At 48.6% G+C, this 23,459-nt stretch overlaps 2 protein-coding genes across 5 annotated transcripts in view; one reads left to right on the top strand and one right to left on the bottom strand.

Moving 5' to 3' along the window:
- Window positions 1-23,459, top strand: part of LHFPL7 (LHFPL tetraspan subfamily member 7) — a 90,825-nt gene that overhangs the window by 48,428 nt on the left and 18,938 nt on the right. The window lies entirely within an intron of this gene.
- Window positions 14,972-21,152, bottom strand: LOC133374263 (sodium/potassium-transporting ATPase subunit alpha-2-like). 4 transcript variants are annotated; one of them, XM_061604931.1, is made up of 3 exons: window positions 17,842-18,004; window positions 17,684-17,686; window positions 14,972-17,535 (listed from the first exon to the last, which is right to left on the bottom strand). In XM_061604931.1, the coding sequence occupies exons 1-3, from the start codon at window positions 18,002-18,004 to the stop codon at window positions 14,972-14,974; spliced, it is 2,730 nt and encodes a 909-aa protein (XP_061460915.1). The 4 variants fall into 4 exon arrangements, with proteins under 4 accessions (XP_061460915.1, XP_061460917.1, XP_061460916.1 ...); XM_061604933.1 differs by lacking the exons at window positions 17,684-17,686; window positions 17,842-18,004 and adding an exon at window positions 21,125-21,152 and having other exon boundaries at window positions 14,972-17,028; XM_061604932.1 differs by lacking the exon at window positions 17,684-17,686 and having other exon boundaries at window positions 14,972-17,627; window positions 17,928-17,965.

A 23,459-nucleotide genomic window follows, 5' to 3' on the forward strand; every position in this document is an offset into this window, starting at 1 on the left:
CCTTGTCATCCAATGAAACTGAATGTTGGAAGACTCGAGACAGACAGAAGAAAGGACTTCTTCAGACAGCACATGGTTAAACTATGCAGTTCGCTCCCACAAGAGACAGTAATGGCTACCAGCTTAGAGGGCTTTAAAAGAAGATAGACACATTCATGGGAAAATGGCTATCAGTGGCTACGCTCTGCCTTCACGGGAGGGGAGAGTTGCTGCTGTTGGACTTGGGTTCTGCTTGCCGGCTTCCCATTAGGACATCTGGTTGGCCACTGTGAGAGCAGCATGCTAGACCAGATGGTCCACTGGCCTGATCCAGCTGGCTTTCCTTACGTTCTTATGTTCACTCTCTCCCTTTGTGACCCTTTGGCTCTTGGACATTTGGAGCAAGCTTTGTCTAAACATTCACACAGAACAAGATGTTAAGGGGGTAATTCACCTCTTCAGGTTGCCAATGCTAGTTTTTTGGGTGGTCCTTTTGAATGAAAAGTTCTCTCTCCCTGCAGACAGAAAGCTATCACATCTGGAGGAAATGAGATGGCCTAGCTCATTCGGTGGGGCACTACTTTTCTGTTTGTAGGGAGCATTCCCCCCCCCCCAAAATGCTATCTTCTATCTGCAGTGTGAAGTGTTTCAGCCCATTCTCTGTGGCAACCATTTTGACTGCCATACTCAGAAACACTGGCCTTCAAAATGGCCACAGGGGTAGGACAACAGAGCCATGAATTCCAGCACCGAGACCAATCTGCAGTAGCAACTCTGGGGCAGAGGGCAACGTCACCCCATTTCCCATCTGTGTCCTGGCAGACAGTCCAATTTGCTAGGATCTCTGATAGGTTGGTCTCCATGCTTGTCCTTTGTTCCTTTTTTGTGACAACTAAGGGTGATGGTGCCCTTAGAAGATCACACTTGGGCGTATCTTCTAGTTGGCATGAGAAGGTTTGGGAAAGCTCCTTCGAAAACCTGTGCCAGCTTATTTGATCCACCCCGTGCATTGCTTTAATAATTATAAGCTGTACATAAAGATGAGTCTTTGATGTATTGACAGCTTTCATCTGGGCAGGGTGGGAAAGAGGGCACAAAATTATGATGAGGTTGAAAATGTGCATGGATTTCCTAAACAGCTACAGGTGAAATGGGCTCGTTTACTTTTGACAGGAAAGAGTGTTTTCCAGAACAATGCAGAGATATTCTTGGATGGATTTTTTTTTTTTTTTGAAGAGACGACAAGCAGAAAGAACAGTTAGTAGTGAGTTGCTGCAAAGTGTCTTATGTTTCAGAAGAGCACGGGAGGGAATTGGGACCAATGTACAATCTCTGAGCAGCCATCATGGCTTGTGAGCTGAGACGGGCTTCCTGTTGACCTTGAAGGCAACATCTGAGGGCTTTGAGAAAAGAGGAGAAGCCAATCAGCCTTGAGAGGTGGCAGAGGGCTTTGGGTCTCATCCCGCAAGCCAGAGAGGGTGAACCTGTGCCTCTACCCAGATATTGTTAGCAGCCAGCATGGCCAATGGCTGGGGCTGATGGTCATTTATGGATGGGGTCTGTTGATCCATCAACCTAACAGGCTGATATCAATTAGAGTTCTTTGTTCATCCGCTAGCCGCTACTTTTACCGATCCATTTTCCCCCCTCGGAGGCTGATACGTTGAAAGGAAATTCTTTGAAAGGAAACATCGACAAATGAAAGGAAATATTGATAAAATTATTGTTCTTAATATTAATATTTGAGAGGCAGATTTGTTTTTTAAAAAATCCTTTTTTGAAGATAGCTGCAGAAAATTGCTACATAAAAATTCAATCTGCAACGATAGAGAATAAATGAGTTAATGGGAAATTCAGTACCAAATCTGAATTGGGTGAGATTCTAGCACATCCTTATGGGTGTTGAGAGTCCATCAACATCTGGAAGGTCACAGGTTACTCAGGCCCTCATCTAACAAATCCTGCCTATTGCATGCAAGATGGAAGAATGCCTCTACATAGAAGAGGCATTCCCTTCTGAGAGAGGGGGGTGCCTCTTCATAGATCAGGGACAGGGAAACCTGTGGCCCTCCAGATGTTGGAGATGGACTCCACCTCCCATCAGCCAAGACAGCCAGTGGTCAGGGATGGTGGGAGTTGACATCCAGCAACATCTGGAGACCCAGAGGCCCACCATCCCAAGAAAAAGTGCATACACATGTTTGAGCAAAGGATATTGTTAAGAGCCTCTGCCTTTCGCAAGCGGCTGAGTTGAATTAACGTAGTGCATTGGCAATTTTGCAAAGCTCCCAGTTAACTAACCTGTACAACAGAATCATCTTCTTAATACGTCTGCCCAGACAGGTTGTGGCAAAGTTTTTGTTTTGCTTTATAAAAAGAGTTACCTGCCCAGTTCAGAAAGAACATGAGTTGTCTTGTTTTTATTCAGAAGGATTTAGCTGTTCTGAATGCCTTTTTGTATTAATGCCTTTCATGCGCTTTTGGCTACAGAAGTGATTGCTTTCTGTTTTGTTTTTTAAGTCTATAGTTCTTTGGGATGAAATAGTCATTCATTTCCTCTCTTGTGATTTCCAGTTTATTTAGCTCCTTTGAAATTGACGTTTAAGCCTTGGGGAACGTTAAAAAAAAATCTAATTGGGTGGTGTTCAGTGCTAACCCAACTCAGAGTAGAACCATTGAAGTTAATAGGCATGACTAACGTAGGTTCACCCATTTCAATGGATCTACTCTGAGTAGGACTTATTTGAATACAACCCAATGTATGGGAATTACCCCCTTCACACTTTTATTGTTTATGGAGCTGGTGTGGTGGTTAGAGTGTCAGACTGGGATCTGGGAGACCAACGCTCCATTCAACCATGAAACTCACTGGGGTGACCTTATGCCTGTCTCTCTCTCTCTCTGTCAGCTTAGCCTACCTCACAAGATTGGTGTAAGCATAAAATTGGGAGGGGGAGAATTCATTAGATTTATTACGGTCAATTGACCAGCCAGAGAAATTCAGTACAAAAAATACACTAAAACATGTTCAAAAACAGTACAAGATAGTACAGGTAAGTTAATTATTTCGTGAGGCAATGGGTCGATTCGGTCAAAGGTTCCTTTCTCATCAGGTCTCTACGTGTATCAATGGCTGCTGCGAAAAAATTCGTGACTTTACGGGTTATGGGGGAATTAATATCCGCTAATAGATATTGTGCAAAAAAGTTTTTATCTCTGCCTGGAAATTTCTGGAAGAGAGGAATAATAAAATGGCTGCGAAGGCTGGTATAAAACCTGCACTCCAGTAATACGTGTTCTGCTGTCTCAATGGCACCACTGTCGCAAGGACAGTAACGTTCGGTCCAAGGGATTCTGGGAGGGGGAGAACCATATTTGTATGCCACCTTGAGCTCCTTGGAGGAAAGGTGGGATATAAATGTAGTAGTAGTATTACTACTAGTAGAAATTAACAACAACAACAACAACAGAAGCAGCAGCAGCAGCAACAACAACAATAATAGTAATAAAAGTTGGGAGTAAAGCACCATGTTACCAGTGACCTGAACTAGTGGTGGGTGTTAGACAGAAAGGCAATCTATTCTTTCTTCTGCTGACTCCTCCTCTAAAGTATGTGTTGTTTTTGCAGGCTTTGCTCCTCCCTTTCTTTTCTTTTTCTTGTCTTTGTTCTCGGATAGTTCATAATGGCGCCCCGAGTGGAAGCCGCACAGTTGCTTCAGCATGTATGACTTTACCCCTTTGTAGTAATCAATCTTAAGTGTCTTTATTTTTTTCAACTACTAGTCTTGAGACCAGTTATTTCTGCACTCGGCTGCAATATATGTAGCAAACAACAACAGCAACAATAATAATGATCCTTGATTATAATGTATATTAAAAAACAGAGACGTGTAGGTTTGCTGTCCCAAGAAAGCCCCCCTCTTCCATTTAATTGTTTTATTTGTTGCATTTACATCCCACCTTTTCTCCAAAGAGCTCAAAGTTGCGTACATGGTTCGTCCCTTCTCATTTAATCCCCATAACAACCCTGTGAGGTAGGTTAGGCTGAGAGATGGTAACTGGCCCAAGGTTGCCCAGTGAGCTTCATGGCTGAGTTGGGGATTCGAACCCTGGTCTCCCAGGTCCTTGTCCAGTAATCTAACCACTACACTCCAGTGCCTCTCACTGTTTAGACATGTAGTATAAAATCTTATGATACCTTGGGAACTAAGACCAGGAGATCAGTGCCACAAATCCACGTGGGGGGGTGGGGGATTTGAAGTTGTGTTTTGGGCAACAGCGGTGCCCACTCCCTAACCCCCACCCTTGGCTCCTGGTGTGGTGGTGTGGGCTTTTCAAAGCAATTGGTGCGCCGTGGCTTGCCAGCCTCCCATTCTTAGTGAGTGAGAGGCACACGTATAAAAATGAGAGAGGGCGCACAAGGGCTTGGAGGGCTGTAACTTTGCACAGCAGGGCATCCTTAAAAGTATGGCATTCGCTCCCAAAAGAGGTAACACGGCCACCAACTCAGATGGCTTTAAAAGAGTATTAAATTCACAGAGGATGTGGCCATCAGAAGAGCCTGCTGGATTGGGCCAAAGGGAGCCCATCTAGTCCAGCCTCCTGTTCTCACTGTGGCCAACCAGATGCCCCAATGGGAAGCCCGCAAGCAGGACCCGAGTGCGACTCTCTCCTCCTGCGGTTTCCACCAGCTGGCATTCAGAAGCAGGCCACCTTTGACGATGGAGGCAGAGCATCCCCATCGTGGCTAGCAGCCTCATTCTCCATGAATCTGTCTAATCCTCTTTCAGGCTGTCCAAGCTGGTGTCCGTCACTGCCTCCCGTGGGAGCAAATTCCATCGTTTAACTTGCCGCCGCCGCCATTACTGTGCAAAAACTTCCTTTCTTTTGCCTGTCCTGAATCTCCCATTGTTCAGCTCCGTTGGATGTCCACGAATTCTTGTCAATGCCCTTCCTCCACTGTCGGAGGCAGTGCGCCTCTGGATACCAGTTGCTGGGAATCCCAGCTGGGGAGAGGCCGTTGCGCTCAGGCCGCGCTTTCAAGCTTCCATTCTGGGCATCTGGTTGGCCGCTGCGAAAACAGGTGGCTGGACTAGATGAGCTCCCTTTGGCCCGCTCCAGGAGCCAGGCTCTTACCTGGAGCAGCTCCTTAGAATGAGAGCATGTGGCAGGTTTCCTTTCCCCCCCTCTTCCCACTCTGGGCCTTGTTAAAACTAGCCACCTGTCACCGCCGAAATCGGGCGATGAAAAGCAGCCACTTTGGGAGCGTGTTCGAGAAGAGGACGCCTGAAGCACTCTTGTCTCCTTGTTGCTTATTTCTAGTTACACGCGCTGAAGTTGTCGCTTTGAGAGAGCGACGCATGTTTCTGCCCCCTGCCTTCCTCGCCCACCCCATGTCCCTCAAAACAAGAGGCGCACAGATGAAGCGATCAAAAGCACGAGCGATAAGAGGCACCAATCTGTTACTGTTTGCTCTCTGCCTCCCCCCCCCCACCCGGGTAGCCCCGACAGCATGCCAGAGGAAGAAAACTAAATATAGACGTTTTGGGATATCTTTATTTATTTATTTATTTCCAGCGGAAGCACTGTAACGTCAGAAGGCCCAACCACCACAGAATCATCTTACCTGGTGATTCTGCACATGCACCACACCGGCACGGCCCTGTGAGGAATGGTGCAGTGAGTGTGTTCTGGACCTTTTAATTTTTGGAGGAAGGGAGGAAAACGCAGCAGAGTATTGTTGTTTTTAAAGAAAAACAGGGACTGCTTTTTGGAGAAGATGGGCAGTGGAGAGGTAGGTCAGTGTAAAGGTTAGTGCGTTTGACTAGGGCCGCATTCACACCACACATTTATTCCACTATAAACAATTGTGGCTTCCCCCAAAGCATCCTGGGAAGGGCAATTTGTGAAGGATGCCAAGAGTTCTTAGGACTGGAGACTCCTATTCCCCTGGGGTCCTAGAGTTCCCTGGGAAGAGGGGCTGACTGTTAAACGACTCTGGGAATTGTAGTTCTGTGAGGGGAATAGGGGTCTCCTAACTACTCTCAGGACTTTTCACAAACTACAGTTCCCAGGATTCTTTGGAGGAAGCTATGACTGTTCACAGTGGAACAACAGTGGAATAAATACTGTATATGGTGTGAATATGGCCTAGGGCTGGGGAGACCAGGGTTCAGATCTCCACTCAGTCACATACTTTGCTGGACAACCTTGGACCCATCTTTGTCAATTGGGCCTGCCTCACAGGGTTGTTGTGGGATAGGGAGGAACCTGGATATTTGTAGGGGAAATGAGAGGAGTTTTTTGGGGGGATTGAGTAGTTTCTTGGAGTTATTCTTTTAGCTTGACTTATCTCACAGGGATGTTGTGAGGATGGAGGGTGGGGGAAAGCAAGGAACCTGAGACCTTTTTAGGGGGAATGAGAGGAGTGTTGAGGGCTTTGGCAAGTTCTTGCAGTTGTGAATCATTCTTTTCTTCTGGATTAGGAAACCAGTGTAGTTTAGTTGCAGGCATTCCCATACTGCGGTCTGTGAGCTTCATTCAGGAGGCCTGTGGCATGTCCGCTTTAGATATTCATATTGATTTTGAATTGGATGTTTATTGCTTCTTTCATGTCTTATATTTATTTATTTATTTGTTTGTTTCATTTATAGACCGCCCATAGCGAATAGCTCTCTGGGCGGTGTACAAAAATGTTAAAATACAGAATATAACAATAAAAACCTACAGCAATAAAAATAAAAAATTTAAAATTATAACATTAAACACCTTAGGCTGCATTTTATGGTATTGCAATTAACAGATCTGTGCAATGCAAATTGTAATACAATGAAACACCACGTAAGAAATAAAGGAGGCATTGAAAATACCATTTTTAAAAATCATACAGCCTCTAGCACAGTTCACGGCCATTCCACGACAGGCAGAAAAACCAGGAAGTGGCCTGCCACGGGAGCCACTTGCTAGCGTTTTGTCCTGACCCTGTAGCCCTGAGCCCGAAGGTGTGGCTCCGGTTACAGGTGCAGAAGTGTGAGGCCGAGATCACCTTTGACCCCTGCGATGTGTGTATTTTTAGGACCCACCCTATTTGGGGAGTTTATGTTGTTTTTCAGTTGTTTCTCATGTCGTATTTTAAAATTGTCGTAACCCGGCTTACGACCTTTGGTTGAAGGGTGGGCAATAAATGATGATGACACTTTTGTGAGAGTTCATTTTTATTTTTTTAAAAGAACTGCAGCAGTGGCCGCAGTCGCAGAATGAAGACATTGCTTTGCAAAGGCAAGATCCGGTTGTGTGCGGTGGCCACCCTCGCCACTTGCAACGCATCCCAGGCGGAGACATCCCCCTCCCTGCTTTAACATCCCCTCCCCCTTGCAAGGCCAAGCAATCCTTCTGCAAGGACGCGTTATTGGCAAAATGGGTCTCCTGGCCTTGGTTCAAAACCCGCCGCAGACCACTCTATCATATTACTTCTTAAAGTCACTCAGTAATCAGTTTGACGCCAGGGCTCCGAGGAAAAAAGGGTTCAGCGAGGTTTCACGTTTGATGGTCCAACCCTGATCTGTATTCCTCGTAGACCTTCCTCCACCAAACTGCAGCTTGCAGATGGTCGATGGGTTACTGACAAAAAACGTGGAGTTGGTTTCATGTGTAGCTAACTTACTTAGCTTCTGAGCTCATGCAAAGCGTTTTTCAGCCCAAGGGCCACATTCCCTTCCAGGTAAGGCTGTGGTAGGCGGGGCCAGAGGCAAAAGGTGGGTGGAGCAACAAATGTAAAATTAACCTTTGCACTGTAGGCTAGTTTCTACACACACTCGCACAGGCCGCTCTCGCCTCCATCTGGGCAAGCAAGAGGCATCGTCTGAGTTGAAGGACACATTTCCAGCCAGGCAAAGACGCGCAGGGAGGGGGTGTAGCAGGGCCAGTGAGAGAGATGTGTGGCCTGGGGAGAGTCCCGGGGGCCGGACAGAGAGGTCTGGAGGGCCACATTTGGCCTCCAGGCTTGAGGTTTTCTATCCCTGCTGTGCAGTTTTGTTTTAATGTATTTTAATGTCTGTTTTGATGATGTTTTAAAGTGTTTTCAGTGCTTTCGTTTGCTGCCCTGAGCTCCTGCTGGGAGGAAGGGCAGGATATAAATCAAATAATAAAATAAATAAATAAGAAAAATAGCTTTTAACAAGTTGCTTTCACCAGGCGATTCAGCACTGAGCCATGGACAGCCGAGAACCTGGGCGGTGGGGAGGGCTGGTCAGAGACGTGCATCTTGGCAGAATTGGTCCCAGAGTCGGGATGGAATAAGGATGAGTTGGATCCCCCCTACCCCAATTCATGCTCTGCTCCACTTTCCTCCTGCGTTCTGGTTTAACTGCGGGGATTTTCAAAACATCAATTTCAGAACTGGAGGTACATGGCTATTTGCCGCAGTTCCTTCTGATCATTTTGGATCTTTCCCACATGCTTTACATCAGGGTGGTCAACTTCCCTCCCGTCAGTTGGCATATTTCCTGGGGCATAATCATTGGGGGGCCATATACTAGCAGTTGGGAGTGAGTGTAGCCAAAAGTGGGTGGGGCTAGAGGCAATGAGAATGGGGCCATGCCCCTTTCTCTCTGTCCCTTTCTACCTCTCTAGCACCCCTTCTCTCTCTCTCTCTCTCTCTCTCTCTCGCACCCCTTTTCTCTTTCTCCAGCACCCCACCTCTCTCTCTCACACACACAATCCCCTCTCTCTAGCACCCTCTCTCTTTAGCACCCCTTCTCTCTCTCTCTCTCTCTCTAACACTCCCTTTCTCTCTCTCTCTCACCCCTGCTCTCTCTCTCTCTAGCACTTTCACTCTTTCACACACTCCTCTCTCTGTAGTACTCTCTCTCTCTAGCATCCCCTTTCTCTCTCTCTGTCTAGCACCCATTCTCTTTCTCTCTCTAGCACCCCTTTCTCTCTCTCTCTCTAGCACCCCTTTCTCTCTCTCTCTCTCTAGCATATGCCCTCTCTCTCTTTCTCTCTCTCTCTCTCTCTCTCTAGCACCTCCTTTCATTTATTCCCCCCAAACATTTAGCTGAAATTTGTTTCCCTGCAATTTCTACCCCTTGGCTGTAAGAGCATTTAATAAACAAATAAATAGATGCTTTTAAGAAGAGATCTTTCGCAGTCTGTATCTGTACTGGAATTGTTTTTAAAGATGCCTTTTATTGTTTTATCACCATGCCATGCCCTGGGCTCCTTTTGGGAGGAAGGGCAGTATATAAACAAAATCAGTTAATTAAATAAATCATAAGCAACAGAGAACAAGCCCCACAGCCTCACTCTGGAATAGCCTGATACAAAGAGAATCGAATCCGGATTTGTTTTAACCCAGCACAGTTTCCCAAGTACAGATAAATCAGGGCACTTTGGTTTGTTCAACAGTGGGAACTTTTGATCTCTGCCTTGTGAGGCGACGGGAAGGGGGGAGGATTCATGAGCCTAAGGCTTGCACAGGCTCATTCACGTAGCTAGAAAACATCACTTTTTGATGGCCACCGACATCTCACCGTTGTGTGTTTTTGCAAGAGTCAGCCTGTTTCACGCGTTTGCTTTTGGAGCTTGCCCCAACCCAGTCTGTTGAAGGTCTCCTGTTCTGTACCGGCACTCTTGTTTGGCATTAATGACCGCCCCTCCCAAATCCCCTCTCTTCCCCCTCAATCTCAGCTGCTATGCAGATGGTCCCATTTGCATCTGTCGAGGTTTAAATTATAATTCAAATTAAATTAAATTTGAAAAGGCAGCGAGCTGTTCACATTGGTGCCAGACACACTTGAGGTAGGTCACTTTTCTTTTCTTTGTTCCTCCCCTCATCTCAGTTTTTTAAAGCGATGGAGAATGTTTCCGCTGTCTGACCGCCCCCCCTTCATCTTGGCTAAAGAGCCTCATTAGCCCGGGCAACGTGGCTTTGTAAATATGAAATGAATGAGTCAAGCTTGGTATGGGGGAGGCCTTTCCGATGGCCCCATACTGGGACTCCTTAGAGGCAGAGTCCTCCAGCAATTGCACCTCTGAGGAGGAAGTGGATCCTTGCCTTGGTCCATCCTGTGTGGGTCTGTGGGCAGCGGGGTCCCCCTCCTCTCTGAGACACCTCTGCTGCCAGACTCTGGTGGCTGGTCAACAGACTCCTTGGGGGCCCTAGAGAGTCCTGAGGAGAGATCTCCACAGCTGGAAACCCCATTACCTTGACGGAGCCGGCAGCTGCCATGGGTGCTGACTCTTTAACTAGTTGGGAAGCAGGTCTCAGGGAGGGCCCTCCAGTCAAGTGGGTCTCATTTTCTTCAGGACTTTGCTGAGACAACGTGGATGGTTAGTCTCAGCTGCAGGAGTGCTGTCCATGGTCCTGAACTCAACTTTGCTGCCTCTTCAAGGGCCTGGCCTTATCTTGCCTGGGAGTGAGGGTCTTCTGATCTCCCCTTGCTTGGGCCATCCATGGGCAGCCACTGGGTTTTTTTGCGGGGAGGGGAATAAATTTAATAATAGGAATGACAACGATGATGATTTCTCTCTAACACACACATCTCTTGGTGGTGGGCTTCCCTGCAGATCACCCCAGCCTCATCTCTGGGAACTGGTTCAGACAAGGGCAGCAAAGATGGTCCAGAGTCTGGAACAAAAGTCCTGTATGAGGATTAGTCAAAGGGACGGCATAGGTTTTGCCTGTACAAGAGATGTTCGGGGGACAGGACACAGTAGCACACCCATACTTCAATCCCTGAAGGGCTGTCATTGCACAGAAGAGGGGGAAGACTTGTCCTCTGCTGTTCCAGGAAGGCAGGCTAGATCTAATGGGATTATGTTATAGGAGGGCAGATTTTGCTTGGACATTAGAATAAAATTCTTGACTAAGAGCAGTCTGAACAATAGAACCAATTACCTAGAGCGGGGCTGGGGAGCTTTTCCTGGCTGGTGGGCCAAATTTTTATCTCCCCCCCACCCTGGCAGGCCAAGTCTGACAGATGGGCGGTGGCCTTGTCAGTCACCCGATGCCACTATGAGGTCAGGAGATGCTGCGCTTTGAAGCCCCCATTGTCAGGACTTCAAAGAGCAGTGTGTAGCTGTTTGAAAGCCCTTTAGCAAGCAACTCCCCTCTTGCTTTTCTTTGAACCTCTGGCTTTTGGAGATTCAAAGAGCAACATTGGGAAAGAGAAATTTTTCCATTGAAATTACTGTGAAAACGAAGATTCTCCCCCACATTTGGAGGTTCTTTAAGTAGAGGCTAGATTGCCCTCTCTTGGGAATGCTCTAGCATCAGATTTCCTGCATGGAATGCCATGGGGTTGGACTGGATGACTTAAGAGGTCCCTTCCAACTTTTACCATTCTCTTTTTGGAGAACACCGTACAGAGCTTTCTGCATTCATTCTTTCATATAATTGCAAGCATTTCTAAAGATTTAAAAACTTTGAAGCAGGCATGAGGTATGCAAAAAAGGGTATCATAAAGAGGTTTTTTTTAAAAAAATCTAGCAATAACAGGATCCAACCTTATGGGTCAGGGAAAGCCACGGCAAAAGAGATATGTGTTTGCAAGACGTCTGAAACCACTGGTGGTTGATGCTTCATGTAAGTCAGAGGGAAGGGTTTTCCAGAGCAGAAGGGCAATATTTTCTCTTGCACCTCCCCTCCTTGAAAATGGCTGAACTCTGTTTTTGAACTAGAAACGGGGAATAGCATCCTGCACATCCACGGCAGATTTCGTTGCAAGAGGACTATTGCCTTGCAAACAAATGGGGAAGGCCCAACAGGCAAGGTGTGTAAACCAGTGGTTCTTGGAGGGCAGATCTCCCTATGGGAAGTCACCCGGAAGGGAGGGCTGACATTCCAGTGAGGAAGAGGATTGATAGGATAGCACAGCTAGGAGAGCTATGATGATCAGGCAAAGGAAGCTAGCTTTTGTATAATTGGGGGAAATTGCCGCTCACTCTCCCCCTCCTTTTGTTTATTTGAGTCCTTGATTTAACAGAGATGACTAACACATAGATAGACAAGGTGTGTGGGGAGTAGTGACTTTATTTGCAAGGCTCCATTTATCCAGCTTCAGCACAAAACACAGAAGGTCTGCATTTGGGTCGATTTTTGAACTCTTGTTGACCTTGGCCTCTCTGCGTGAATTGGCTTTCTGCATCACCACTAAAAAGGAGAGGGCGGGTGACAGGCCTGCCCTCTATGGTGGCAAATTTAATCCCCCCCCGAGCTGAAATGGCAAGTGATTGCCCTCCCGCCCCGCCTAACGCAGCCGAAAATCACACATCTCTTCCTCTGTTCCCGTAAGGCTGGGGAACAGCTTTCTGGCCGCCACAGAACTGTGAGCTTAGATAACGGCATGGATGTGTCTGGAGAGAGCTATCCGTTGGGTCTGTCAAGGCAGCCATGCCAACCAGAGAGCCTTCCAAAGAAAATCATCACAGGATTCCCGCTGCTCTGAGACACCCCTCCACTTCCTAGATGTTCCACCACTGCACCTTGCATACAGCTACAATTTATTGTGCCCCCCCATAGATAACTAAATCTAGTGCAAACTAAGCCTTTTTTAAATGCGTGTGTTGGTCTGTTGGAAAATGAATTCCAGGGCCTTTACTCCGCTAAGGCCCCAGATACACCCTGCCCATTTCTCTCTCTCTCCCCCCCTGGCCGTATAGTCTCTTTCCGGAGGGTTCTACAAGCAGAGCAGATATTTGGGAACCACAGAGCTTGGCTTGTGCTGCAGACCTGAAGACAATTGGATAGGGGGGTTTTTTGTGTGGAGGGTGGGTTGCTTTTTTTGGTTTGGTTGGTTTTTGCAAATTCCACCTGGCTTCTGAAATCCTGGCAGGAAAATGTAAGCAAGGGGAGGTGCTGCAGGATGAGGAGCCCTCCTTATGGCTACTTAACAGGACTTTAGGTCAGCCGTTCGTTCGCCCTCCTCTTCCCCCCATAAAAGAAAGGTGCCAATGGAAGCTTTTCCTCCCACAGCAAATACCTCTCTCCATGATGCTAGACCTCAGTGGGGCCGTCTCATGAAGGTGAATGTGGGAAGGTTCCCTGAGCCCGGCAGGAAAGGACTTGGCCCCACGGGGCATGTTTGAAGCCTGGAATTCACTCCCACAAGAGGCAGTGATGACCACCAACTTGGATGGCTTTAAAAGAGGAGTGGACAAATTCAAGATAAGGCTGTCAGTGGCTGCTAGCCACAATGGCTGTGTCTTCCCTCCACTGTCCGAGGCAGCGTTCTTGTGAGAATATCATTTGCTGGAAACGGCAGGAGGGGAGAGTTGCTGCTGCGCTCAAGCCCTGCTTGGGGGCATCCCATTGGGGACATCTGGTTGGACGCCGTGAGGACAGGGTGCTGGACTGGATGGGCCCTCTTTGACCTGATCCAGTATGGGTCTTCTTATCTGCTAGTGTTTATTTTAAGTTGGGGAGGGAAGCTGGCTAGAGAGGATCTCATACCTAAAAGGTCTCTGGAAAGACATATACACCTCTAACTGGATGAAAATTCTCCTCTCCAAGCTTCCCAGACTAGGATACTCGTTAGAACAGTTATCTCTAACTGAACCATCATCGGCCAACCTTCTTATCGGAATCAGACTTAAAGATATAGATAGACAAAGCGCAATTACTGCAGCAGCTAAAACATGTTCTCCGCTCTCTCACAATCTGAGCTTCAACATAAAATCTTATGCATTTTATTTAGATTTTTTAACTGTTCCAAAATTCCGACATGCCTTTACTAAGGCAAGGTTTAATTGCCTTAACTCTGCAGTAATGGGAGATACCGGGGGACACCGTATGCCCAAAGGTTTTGTCCCTGTAGGGTGGGAGAGATAGAATCCCTGTATCATGTTCTATTTATATGCCCAATTTATTCTTCGGAATGGTACAAATTCCTTTATCCATCCATTAAACGGTTTCCTAACAGCCCTCCTGTGAGGCTGATAGAGCAGCTTCTAAATGGTGCAAACAGAAACCTTACAATCGCTGTGGCCAAATTTATTTATGCAGCCCAAACTATCCGAACTAACCTTGTACCATGAATGACTATTACAAATTCATGTCTGATGTTTCTTCTAACTTTGAAGAGTTTTAGTTTTCCTTTAGTTATGTTGGAATTTTAAACAATGTATTTTATAATTTTATAATTTCCCTTTGTACCTAACCTTGCCGCATGGGCCTTTGGCTGCAAATAAAGATGATGATGGCTTACCTCATTATGTACCACGCAGAGAGAACCTCTCTCTTTTTCTCTTACAATACTAGAATTTTGGATTGGGGGGGTTCGCTCAGTGAAATTGGCTGGCAGTAGGTTTTGGGAGGTGACCCAAAGGACCAGGTCTCCTCTGTGCCAAGTCTGATTCAATTGTGGAATTTGTTGTGGCGATGGCCTCTGGCATAGATGACTTTTTGGGGGGGGAGATGCTAGTCAAATTCATGGCCTGTTGATGAAAAATGGAACTTCTGTGTTCAGGGGCTGTCTACCTCTAGATAGCAGCCTCTGCTGGTGGCTAGCAGCAAGGATTTCTGGTGGCGTTGGCTGGATACAGTTGGAAACAGGCAACTAAGGAAGATCCAGCAGGGCCCTACTTGCATTAGCTTGCAAACAACAAACTAGAAAGTTGCACACAGGCACCACTTTAGACCTCAGGATTACCGTTCCTGCAGTCATGCCCTAGAAAACCTTGGACTTACTGTTCCACCAGTCATCATTTGCTTAAACTGTTTTGATAAACTCAACTAAAAAGAAAGAGCAATTGAGAAGATAGAGAGAGAGAGAAATGTGGCTTGGTATTTTTCAAAGGCATTTATTAAAGGTCGAGCACCCCCCCCTTTCAGTTTTCTTTAAAATAAGTAGTTTCTTTTTTCAGGATGGTTCAACACACAGATAATATGAGATCTGCACCATCTGAAGTTGCAAAGCAGCCTTCGCCAACCTGGTGTCTTCCAGATCTTTCAGACCGCAACTCGCATCAGCCCAAGTCAGCACAGGTGTGCCGTTCAGTAATATGTCTCCCTCTCCACCCAGCCGCCTGGCTGCTGGCGGATAATGTACTTCCGAATCTCATCGTAGACAAAGATCAGCAGGCTGAAAGGAAAGGCGCAGAACCACCAGCTCACCCGGAGCGGGTACATGCGCAAGGCCACATCCATCCCAGGGCAGTACGACAGGAAGACGGCCAAGGTTGTCTCTTCGAGGAGACCAAAGATCAGGATCCTGTTCCGCATGCCTTGATGGAAGAGGGAGAGCTTCCGCGTCTTGCAGATAATGAGGTCCGCCCATTGCACCACCACGATGCTGACAAAGAAGGCGGTGTGGCAGGTATGTTCCACTACCTTGCGCTGATTGTACGTCCACTCCTGGCCGAAGCTGTCTTCGAGGTCATTCTTGGTGTTATCGTCCCAGTCCAGACGGATCCCCAGCAAGGTGAGCGGGAGGAAGCCGTTTTCCGCCATGATCACGAAATAAGAATAGAAGCCAGCAAGCGCCTGCATCATGCCGATCTGCCCGTAGGCCATGCTGATGAGGCGTTCATTCACCAGCTTGTCTGTCTTCGAGTTCCGCGGCTTCCTCTTCATGATGTCACTCTCTGCACTCTCATAGGCCAGGGAGATGGCTGGGACCATGTCGGTGCCGAGGTCGATGCACAGAATGGTAATCGTTCCCAGCGGAAGAGGGATGCTGGCAATGATGAACAGTAGGAACGGGGAGATCTCCGGGATGTTGCTGGTCAAGGTGTAGGCAATCGACTTCTTAAGGTTGTCAAAGATCAGCCGGCCTTCCTCCACACCCGTCACGATGGAGGCAAAGTTGTCATCGAGGAGGATCATGTCTGCAGCCTGCTTCGAGACATCAGAGCCGGCGATGCCCATGGCTATGCCGATGTCGGCCTTTTTTAGGGCAGGCGAGTCGTTCACCCCGTCACCTGTCACTGCCACGATAGCCCCCTGCCTCTGGCAGCCTTCCACGATAATCAGCTTCTGCTGCGGGGAGGTTCGGGCAAAGACTATCTCGCTGTGGTTTCTGAGCACGTTGTCCAGATCTGCAGAGGTCATGTCCTTGAGGTCAGAGCCATGGATGACACAGGCCTTGGCTTCTCCAGGGTCAACTTCACTGATAGGGATGTTGAGGCGGACGGCGATGTCCTCGACAGTCTCGCTCATCTCGGAGATTATGCCCACACCCCTGGCAATGGCCTTGGCAGTGATTGGGTGGTCTCCGGTCACCATGATCACTTTAATCCCAGCGCTTCGGCATTTTCCTACGGCATCTGGCACGGCAGCCCGGGGCGGGTCAATCATGGATATGAGCCCCACAAAGCAGAGCTTGTTGATGGGGAAGTTGACCTTCTCCACATCAAACTTAAAGCCTCTGGGAAACTGGCGCTCAGGGAGGTATCGGTGGCAGAAGCCCAGCACCCTTTCACCTAGCCCTCCCAGCTCATTGTAGGCACTATGAAAAGCCTCTTGCATCTTCTTGTCCATGTTCACCTCCTTCCCTTGGAGAAGGATGGTGGAGCAGCAGTCCAGGATTCTTTCGGGAGCCCCTTTCATCACCAGGAGGTGGCCCTTGGGCTTGTCTTCAGCTTCGTGGATGGACAACTGGTACTTGTTAGTGGAGTTGAAGGGGATCTCTGCCACTTTGGGATTCCTCTCCCGCATCTTTGGGACAGGCCCACAGGACATCTCTATGCACTTCAGGAGCGCAGACTCAGAGGCGTCCCCTGTCGTCTCCTTCTTAACGGTGGGGACCTCCTCCTGCCCTGCCTTGAAGTCTGCTCTGTTGCACAGGCCTGCAATGCGAGCCAGGGCTGTCCACGTCGGTGAGCGCTTGTCAAACATTGCCCCGGCCTGCTCCTCGGTGGTGTCCGCCCCGTGGATCTGGCTGTCGAGCCACATGTGTGAGACGGTCATGCGGTTCTGGGTCAGGGTGCCCGTCTTGTCTGAGCAGATGGTGGAAGTGGAGCCCAGAGTCTCCACAGCCTCCAAGTTCTTCACCAAGCAGTTCTTACGAGCCATGCGCTTGGCAGTAAGGGTTAGACACACGGTTACGGTGGCGAGGAGCCCCTCTGGGACGTTGGCCACAATGATGCCGATCAGGAAGACAACGCCCTGCAGCCAGGTGTAGCCAAGGATGAGAGAGAGGACAAAGAAGGTCACACCCAGGAAGACGGCCACAGTGGTGATGATGTGGATGAAGTGCTCTATCTCCTTGGCGATAGGGGTAGGGCCCTCTTCCAAGCCAGAAGCCAAGGAGGCAATGCGGCCCATCACCGTGTGATCCCCTGTTAAGATGACAATGCCCCGAGCTGTGCCTTCCACGCAGTTGGTAGAGAAGAAGCAGATGTTGCGTGTCTCAAGTGGGTTCTCGTGGGTGCAATCCGGGGATCGGCTCTGTGGCTCCGACTCGCCCGTCAGAGAGGAATTATCCACCTTGCATCCACTGGCGGTGATGATCCGCAAGTCGGCAGGGATCCGGTCTCCCCCTTTAATCTCCACCAAATCCCCCACAACCACATTCTCGGCATTGATCTGCAGCTTCTCACCACCCCGGATCACTAGGGCTTGCTGGGGCACCATGTGCTTGAAGGAGTCCATAATCCTGGAGCTTTTGGCCTCCTGGTAGTAGGAGAAGCATCCAGTTATGATGACGACTCCCGTCAGAACGATCCCCAGGTAGAGGTTGTCTTTGAGCGCGGCCTCTTCCACCACCACCTGGATGCCGTAAGCCAAGAAGCAAAGGATGGCCCCGATCCACAGCAGGATGGAGAAGCCGCCAAAGAGCTGCCGGCAAAACTTCACCCACTCCGGCGTGGTCGGCGGAGGCGTCAAGGTGTTCGGCCCGTCCTGAGCGAGGATCTTTGCAGCACGGGCTGTGGTCAGGCCCTTAGAGAGGTCCACTGTGTACTTGAGGCTGATTTCATCAAGAGTCAGCTTGTGGTCCTCGAGTTCTACTTCTCTCTTCAATTCTTCCAGCTCTTCCTCTGGCTTCTTCTTCTTCATCATCTGCTTGCCTTTCTGTTTCTGCCCCATGACGGCAGTGGGGTGCTCCTCGCTAGGCCAATCCCCCCCGTGAGCTCTGGTGGGGGTTGCAGCGAACAAGGAAAGGTGGGGGGGAATGAGCCTCCAAAGGAAGGAGAGGGGCTGGCCCCCCCAAAATTCCCTGTCCCCCCCCCGGAAATCTCCTCCCAGATATCCCCCTCTCCACCAGCACAGCCAAAGAAAAGGATGGTGGGCAAAGAGGATTGGCCGAACGGAACAGCCCTGCCCACCTTTCCAATGGGGTGGGAGGAAGAGAAGTGAGGCCACACCCACAGCCACCAACAAACCAACCAAGCTTTTATCTCCTAGGAGATGTGGCTCCACCCCTAGCAACCAAGAACACTCTAGCTCCCCTGACATTATTGTAGCAAGCATGCCCCGCCTCTTAGCAACCAAGACCCCACCCACTTCACTGGTGATGTCACACTGCCCTAGCAACCAGCAAAGGCCTTGTTTACTAGCAACTGCATCCATTACTGCTGTAAGGTCCCGCCCCCCAAGGCTGGTGCTGTGATGCCACCTCGCAACCCCCTTTAGCCCTATCCAGCCCCCTGGCATTATGGTTTGAAGGCCCAAAGGGCTGTAGCTCAGTGAGAGGAGCCCCTGCTTTGCTTGCAGAAGGTCCCGGGTTCGAACCCTGGCATCTCCAGTTAGGCAGATGGGAGAGACCCCCACCCCCTTAAAACCCTGGAGAGCTGCTGCCAGTCAGTGTAGACAGTGCTGAGCTAGATGGTCTCACTGGGTAGAAGGCAGATTCCTGTGTTCTCAGTTCAACTCTTTATTCAAAACCTTGAGGGCTAGAGTCTTGCTTTACTTTTAGGGGAAGGACCACAGCTCTATGGTAGGGCACCTGCCTTGCATGCAACTGGTCCCAGGCTCAGTCCCCTATGGCAGACCCCTAGTCTGAAACCCTAAAGAGCTGCTGCCAGTTAGTGTAGGCAATACTGAGCCAGATGGACCAGTGGTCTGATTGGGTAGAAGTCAGCTTCCCATATGCCTCTTTAAATCAGCCTTCGGTTCAGAACCACGAGGAATCTTGCTTCAATTTTAGGGGAAGAGCTATAGCTCAGTGGCAGAGCACCTGCTTGGCATGCAAGAGACTCCGGGTTCAGTCCCCAAAGGCATCTCCAGGCAGGGCCGGGAACGTCCCCTGCCTGACGCCCGGGAGAGCTGCTGCCAGTCAGTGCAGATAATACTGGAGCAGATGGACCAAGGGTCTGACTGGGCAGAAAGCAGCCTTCGCTGTTTCTATTCTTGGCCATCCATACTGAACCCAACAGCAACCAGGTGTGTTTCAGAAATCAGTGACTCGGCGTGGGAGACTCCCACATTGTCCTTTTTGATTGCATTTTCTCCAAAAACCTTATTTTGTTCCCTCCCTTTGGAAAGCGAGCCGTCGCCAAAGAATGGAGCATTCATTTTCTGATGGTGCTGGGACCCCTGAATAACCCTCTCCCCCTGTCGTTTTGGCCACGCATCCCTTCCCGGTTCAATTAAAATTCAGGCTTCGCGCTCCAACATGCCATCTAGCCTGAGCAACCGGCAACCCCTTCTCGCCTCCCTCCTCTGTTTCCCTTTGCTCTGGGCTGTTTGGGGATGCGGCAGGCGTCGGGCTGGTGAATGAGAGTGTCGGGCGGGTCAAGAGGCGAGACGGACACCCCGTCCTGCGGATCCGAGCCGTCATTGTTCGGTCGCCGCGGGGCTTTCCCTGGCCCATGAAAATATGTGCCATTGCGCCTTAGCAACCACCATAAAGCTGGCTTTCCTGTCCAAAATAAAAGACCGGTTTCTGCTTTTGTTAAAAGGACCTTTTTTTTTTCTTTTAATGTTCCAAGCATCATCTTTATCCAGCACCGTTCCCTCCACTGGACTCATGGTAGCAGTGTACACGCAAAAATGGGAAATGGGTTGAAAAAGGAGCTTTTCATCCTGTTTCTATGTAGTTGCAACTCCAAAAGTCTGGTCTGGTCTGTTTGTGGCTCTCAAATGATTTTAAGAATAGCTGCTGCTGCTGCTGCTGATGTTGTTACTATTTCATTATTCATTGTTATTATTACATTTGTATTTCACCTTTTCTGCAAGGAGCTCAAGGGGTAGCATATATGGTTTTCCCCCTCATTTTGTTTTATTCTCACAACAACCCTGCGAGGCAGGTTAGGCCGAGAGGCAGTGACTAGCCCAAAGTCACTTAGTGAGCTTTGTGCCTTGAGTCAGGATTTGAACCCTGGGGTTGTACTAGTCATAGTTGGAGCAGGCCCACTAAAATATTGGACATAATTATAAGAATATTTGGCCCTCTAGAAGTTGTTGAACTACAGCTCCTGTTATCTCTGGCCATTGGCCCTGCTTGCTGGGGCTGATGGGAGTTGTAGTTCAGCAACGTCTGGAAGGTCAAAGGTTCCTCATGCCTGCTCTAACCATTATACCAGATGGACTCTTGATGGCAAGTAAATTGATGATTCTGTGCCAGAGCTGGCTTTACTGGAGATTGCTTACTCGTGAGGTATTCCAAAGTCCCTCACAGATATCATCAACAACAAAAACATTACTCTTCAGCCATGGACCCGCCACAGAATCATAGAAATTCTAATCTACACAGTGGTAAAAATATATGGAGTCTATATAAACCAAGGGCAGAAGCAAAATCAAGACTTTCTAGGCATTTATAGCAGAAAACAGAGATCTAGCAACTTGTTTCCGCAGTTGGTTCGTTCGTGTTGGTCAATCAGTAGGCCGCATACCGTTCTTTCCTGGGTATTTTACAAGGACGGGAGTAAAAAATCTATTTTGTTCATCTCTGCTAAAGTTGCATACGAAAAAGGCCTGGTGTTAATGTTTTGATTGCTCCAACCCTGCAGCCCCAGCAGTTTGTTATATGGAATTTCCCCCAAACGGCTCTTGAGTATTTATTTATTTGTTACATTTATATACCACCCCATAGCCAAAGCTCTCTGGGCAGTTTACAAAAATTAAAAACATTGAACATTAAAACAAATACACAAATTTAAGAAGCGGACAAAGTTAAAACCATAAAGCACAGATAAGCAAGTTAAAAGGCGTGGGGTCAGATTTATTTGATATATATATAATGTACTTCCCTCAATCTCAGTTAATGTATGATTTGAGTTGTATCATGAATGTCATGTCTGGACCCCTCCCAAGAACCCCTCTGGCCACCTCCTGCCTCGAGCCCCGATTCTGCCCCTTTGCTCCTCAGAGCCCAAGAGCGAAGGCGGCCGTGGACCCGGCGAGAGGTGTTTCCCCCCAGAGGAAGAGTCTACTGAGGAGGAGGGGGAATTTGGAGAAGATTTGGCTGCCTGACAAGGTCATTCTAGAGCTGGGGTGGGGAACCTCCAGCCTGGGTGCTTGAACGTGGCCCTCCAGGCCTATTTATCTGGCCCTCAAGGCTCTTTTTAGGCTACACCTCTCACCCCCAGGCCCCACCACTTGCCAGCCTTGCTCCATGCTCTGCTTGAGTGCTTTCGCTTGGCTTGAATGTGTCCGTTAATGCCTCTCGCTCACCTGGATGCAGTTTTTGTGCATGCGTGCGTGTGTGTTTAGAAAACTTTTGAGTCTTGCACGGATGGAATGTAGCCTCCTCTAAGGAGGTAAGAGTTAGCCGCTGTTTCTCCACTCACTTTTGCTGCTGGCCCCGCCCACCCCTGTCATTCAATCCCCTTGAAGGTTGTTCCTGATGCAGTGCGGGCCGCCCTGGGCTCAAAACCAATTCCCCGGGCCCTGGTCTCGAGCTGTCTTGCTCAGATCCTGCTCCTATTGGCTGGCTTAGCTTGGTGAATCTCGCAGAGGGGGGCGATTCTAGGGGGGGGGAATAGATTCTATATGCGTGGGGCCTCAAATGAAAGGCATGGCCTGGCTGGAAAAAAACAGGATCAAGTCAATCTGTTCCTCCCAAAGGAATGGAAAACCTCTTGGCTATTAAAAGGTCAAGTTTTAAGTGTCCCTCAAAATATCCCTCTCTTCTTTTGCCTAATTGGAAACTCTGAATTCACCCCCAAAACGTTTGCATTGAGGCCAAATTCTCACCGTTCAGGGTAGCTGGGAGCTATCCATGGTGCTGAATGGAGAGTTTTCACACCTTTCTCTTGAATTCCTTCCTGGATACATAAAAAGCAACATAAGAAGCAACCCTATGCTGAGCCAAATTTTGGTCCATGCCACTCAGTATTGTCTACACTGACTGGAAGCAGCTCCCTAGCATTTTAGGCATTTCAAAGCCCTACCTGGAGATGCCAGGGATTGAGCCCCGGTCTCCTGCATGCAAAGCAGGGGCACCACCACTGAGCTGTGGCTGTTCCCCTAGAAATAAAGTAAGATTCTAGTCCTCATGGTTCTAAATAAAGAGTTGAGCTAAACAGAAAGCTCCCTCATTCTGAGTCAGATTTTTGGTCCATCTAGGTCAGTATTGTCTACACTAATTGGCAGCGGCTCTCCAGGGTTTCAGATGGGAGTCTTTTAGAGCTCTACTTAGAGATGCATGGGATTGAACCTGGGACCTTATGCATGTGAAGCACTGAGCCACGGCCCTTTCCAAGGGCCTTGTTGAGGGGGACGAAGGGAGAGGGGAAACGCCACAAAATCCACAGTTAGGCAAAAGCCTGTATTAAGGCCCACCAAAATGTCACAAAATAGCAGCGAGCTTTTGGGCTTTCCAGAGTTCTTCATCAGGCAAGGCATTCCAGAAAGCAGGGGGTGTGTGCAAAAAATTAAGAGAAGGGGTCTGTTGCTGTGTGTGTGTGTTTATCTTTGATCCAGGCGTAAGAGAAAAAAATAAAATAATGGGTAAAGAAAGTTAAAATGAAATGTTTCCAACCTTAAAAACTTTTATAAACTGGGGAAGAGGAGACGGATCGCCTTGCAATTCTGTTTCCCTTTGGGGTCCGCCAGTGTCTAAAACAGCCCCATTTCCTCCCCAGATCTGTTAGATGTCATCCCCCACCCTTAGGGTTAGCACTGCTACGCTGAGTAATTTTGTTCAAAATTTATTGTAACTCGCCCTGGGATCTTTGGGTGAAGGGCTGGTAACTGATGATGATGGTGATGAAGAAGATTGTAATGATGGGATATTTTATGCATGGTTTAATCCTGCTCCCATCCTCCAGGGAAATCTGTGTCATTCTCATCTCCCTGTTTTATCTTCACAACAACCCTGCAGGGGTAGACATAACATCAGAAGAGCCTGGCTGCTGGATCAGGCCAAAAGGGGTTGGCCCAGCATCCTGTTCTCACAGTGGCGAACTAGATGCCCCAAAGGGAAGCCCGCAAGCAGGACCTGAGTGTGACTCTCTCTACTTGCGATTCCCAGCAAAGTGGAATTCAGGAGGGATCAACTGTATTTTCCCAAGGCAGTCTTACAGGGTTTTAAGTCATCCCCACCCCCTTGAACGGAGGAGCCTAGGCAGTGATAGCGAGCCAGTGCAGGGGTTTG

This window comes from Rhineura floridana, chromosome 21 (genome assembly GCF_030035675.1).
Source record: "Rhineura floridana isolate rRhiFlo1 chromosome 21, rRhiFlo1.hap2, whole genome shotgun sequence".
In the NCBI taxonomy this organism is placed as follows: Eukaryota; Metazoa; Chordata; class Lepidosauria; order Squamata; family Rhineuridae; genus Rhineura; species Rhineura floridana.

Coding starts and splice junctions, on each gene's coding strand:
- LOC133374263 (XM_061604930.1), bottom strand. CDS start 18,004: ATGGGGCAGAAACAGAAAGGCAAGCAGATGATGAAGAAGAAGAAGCCA.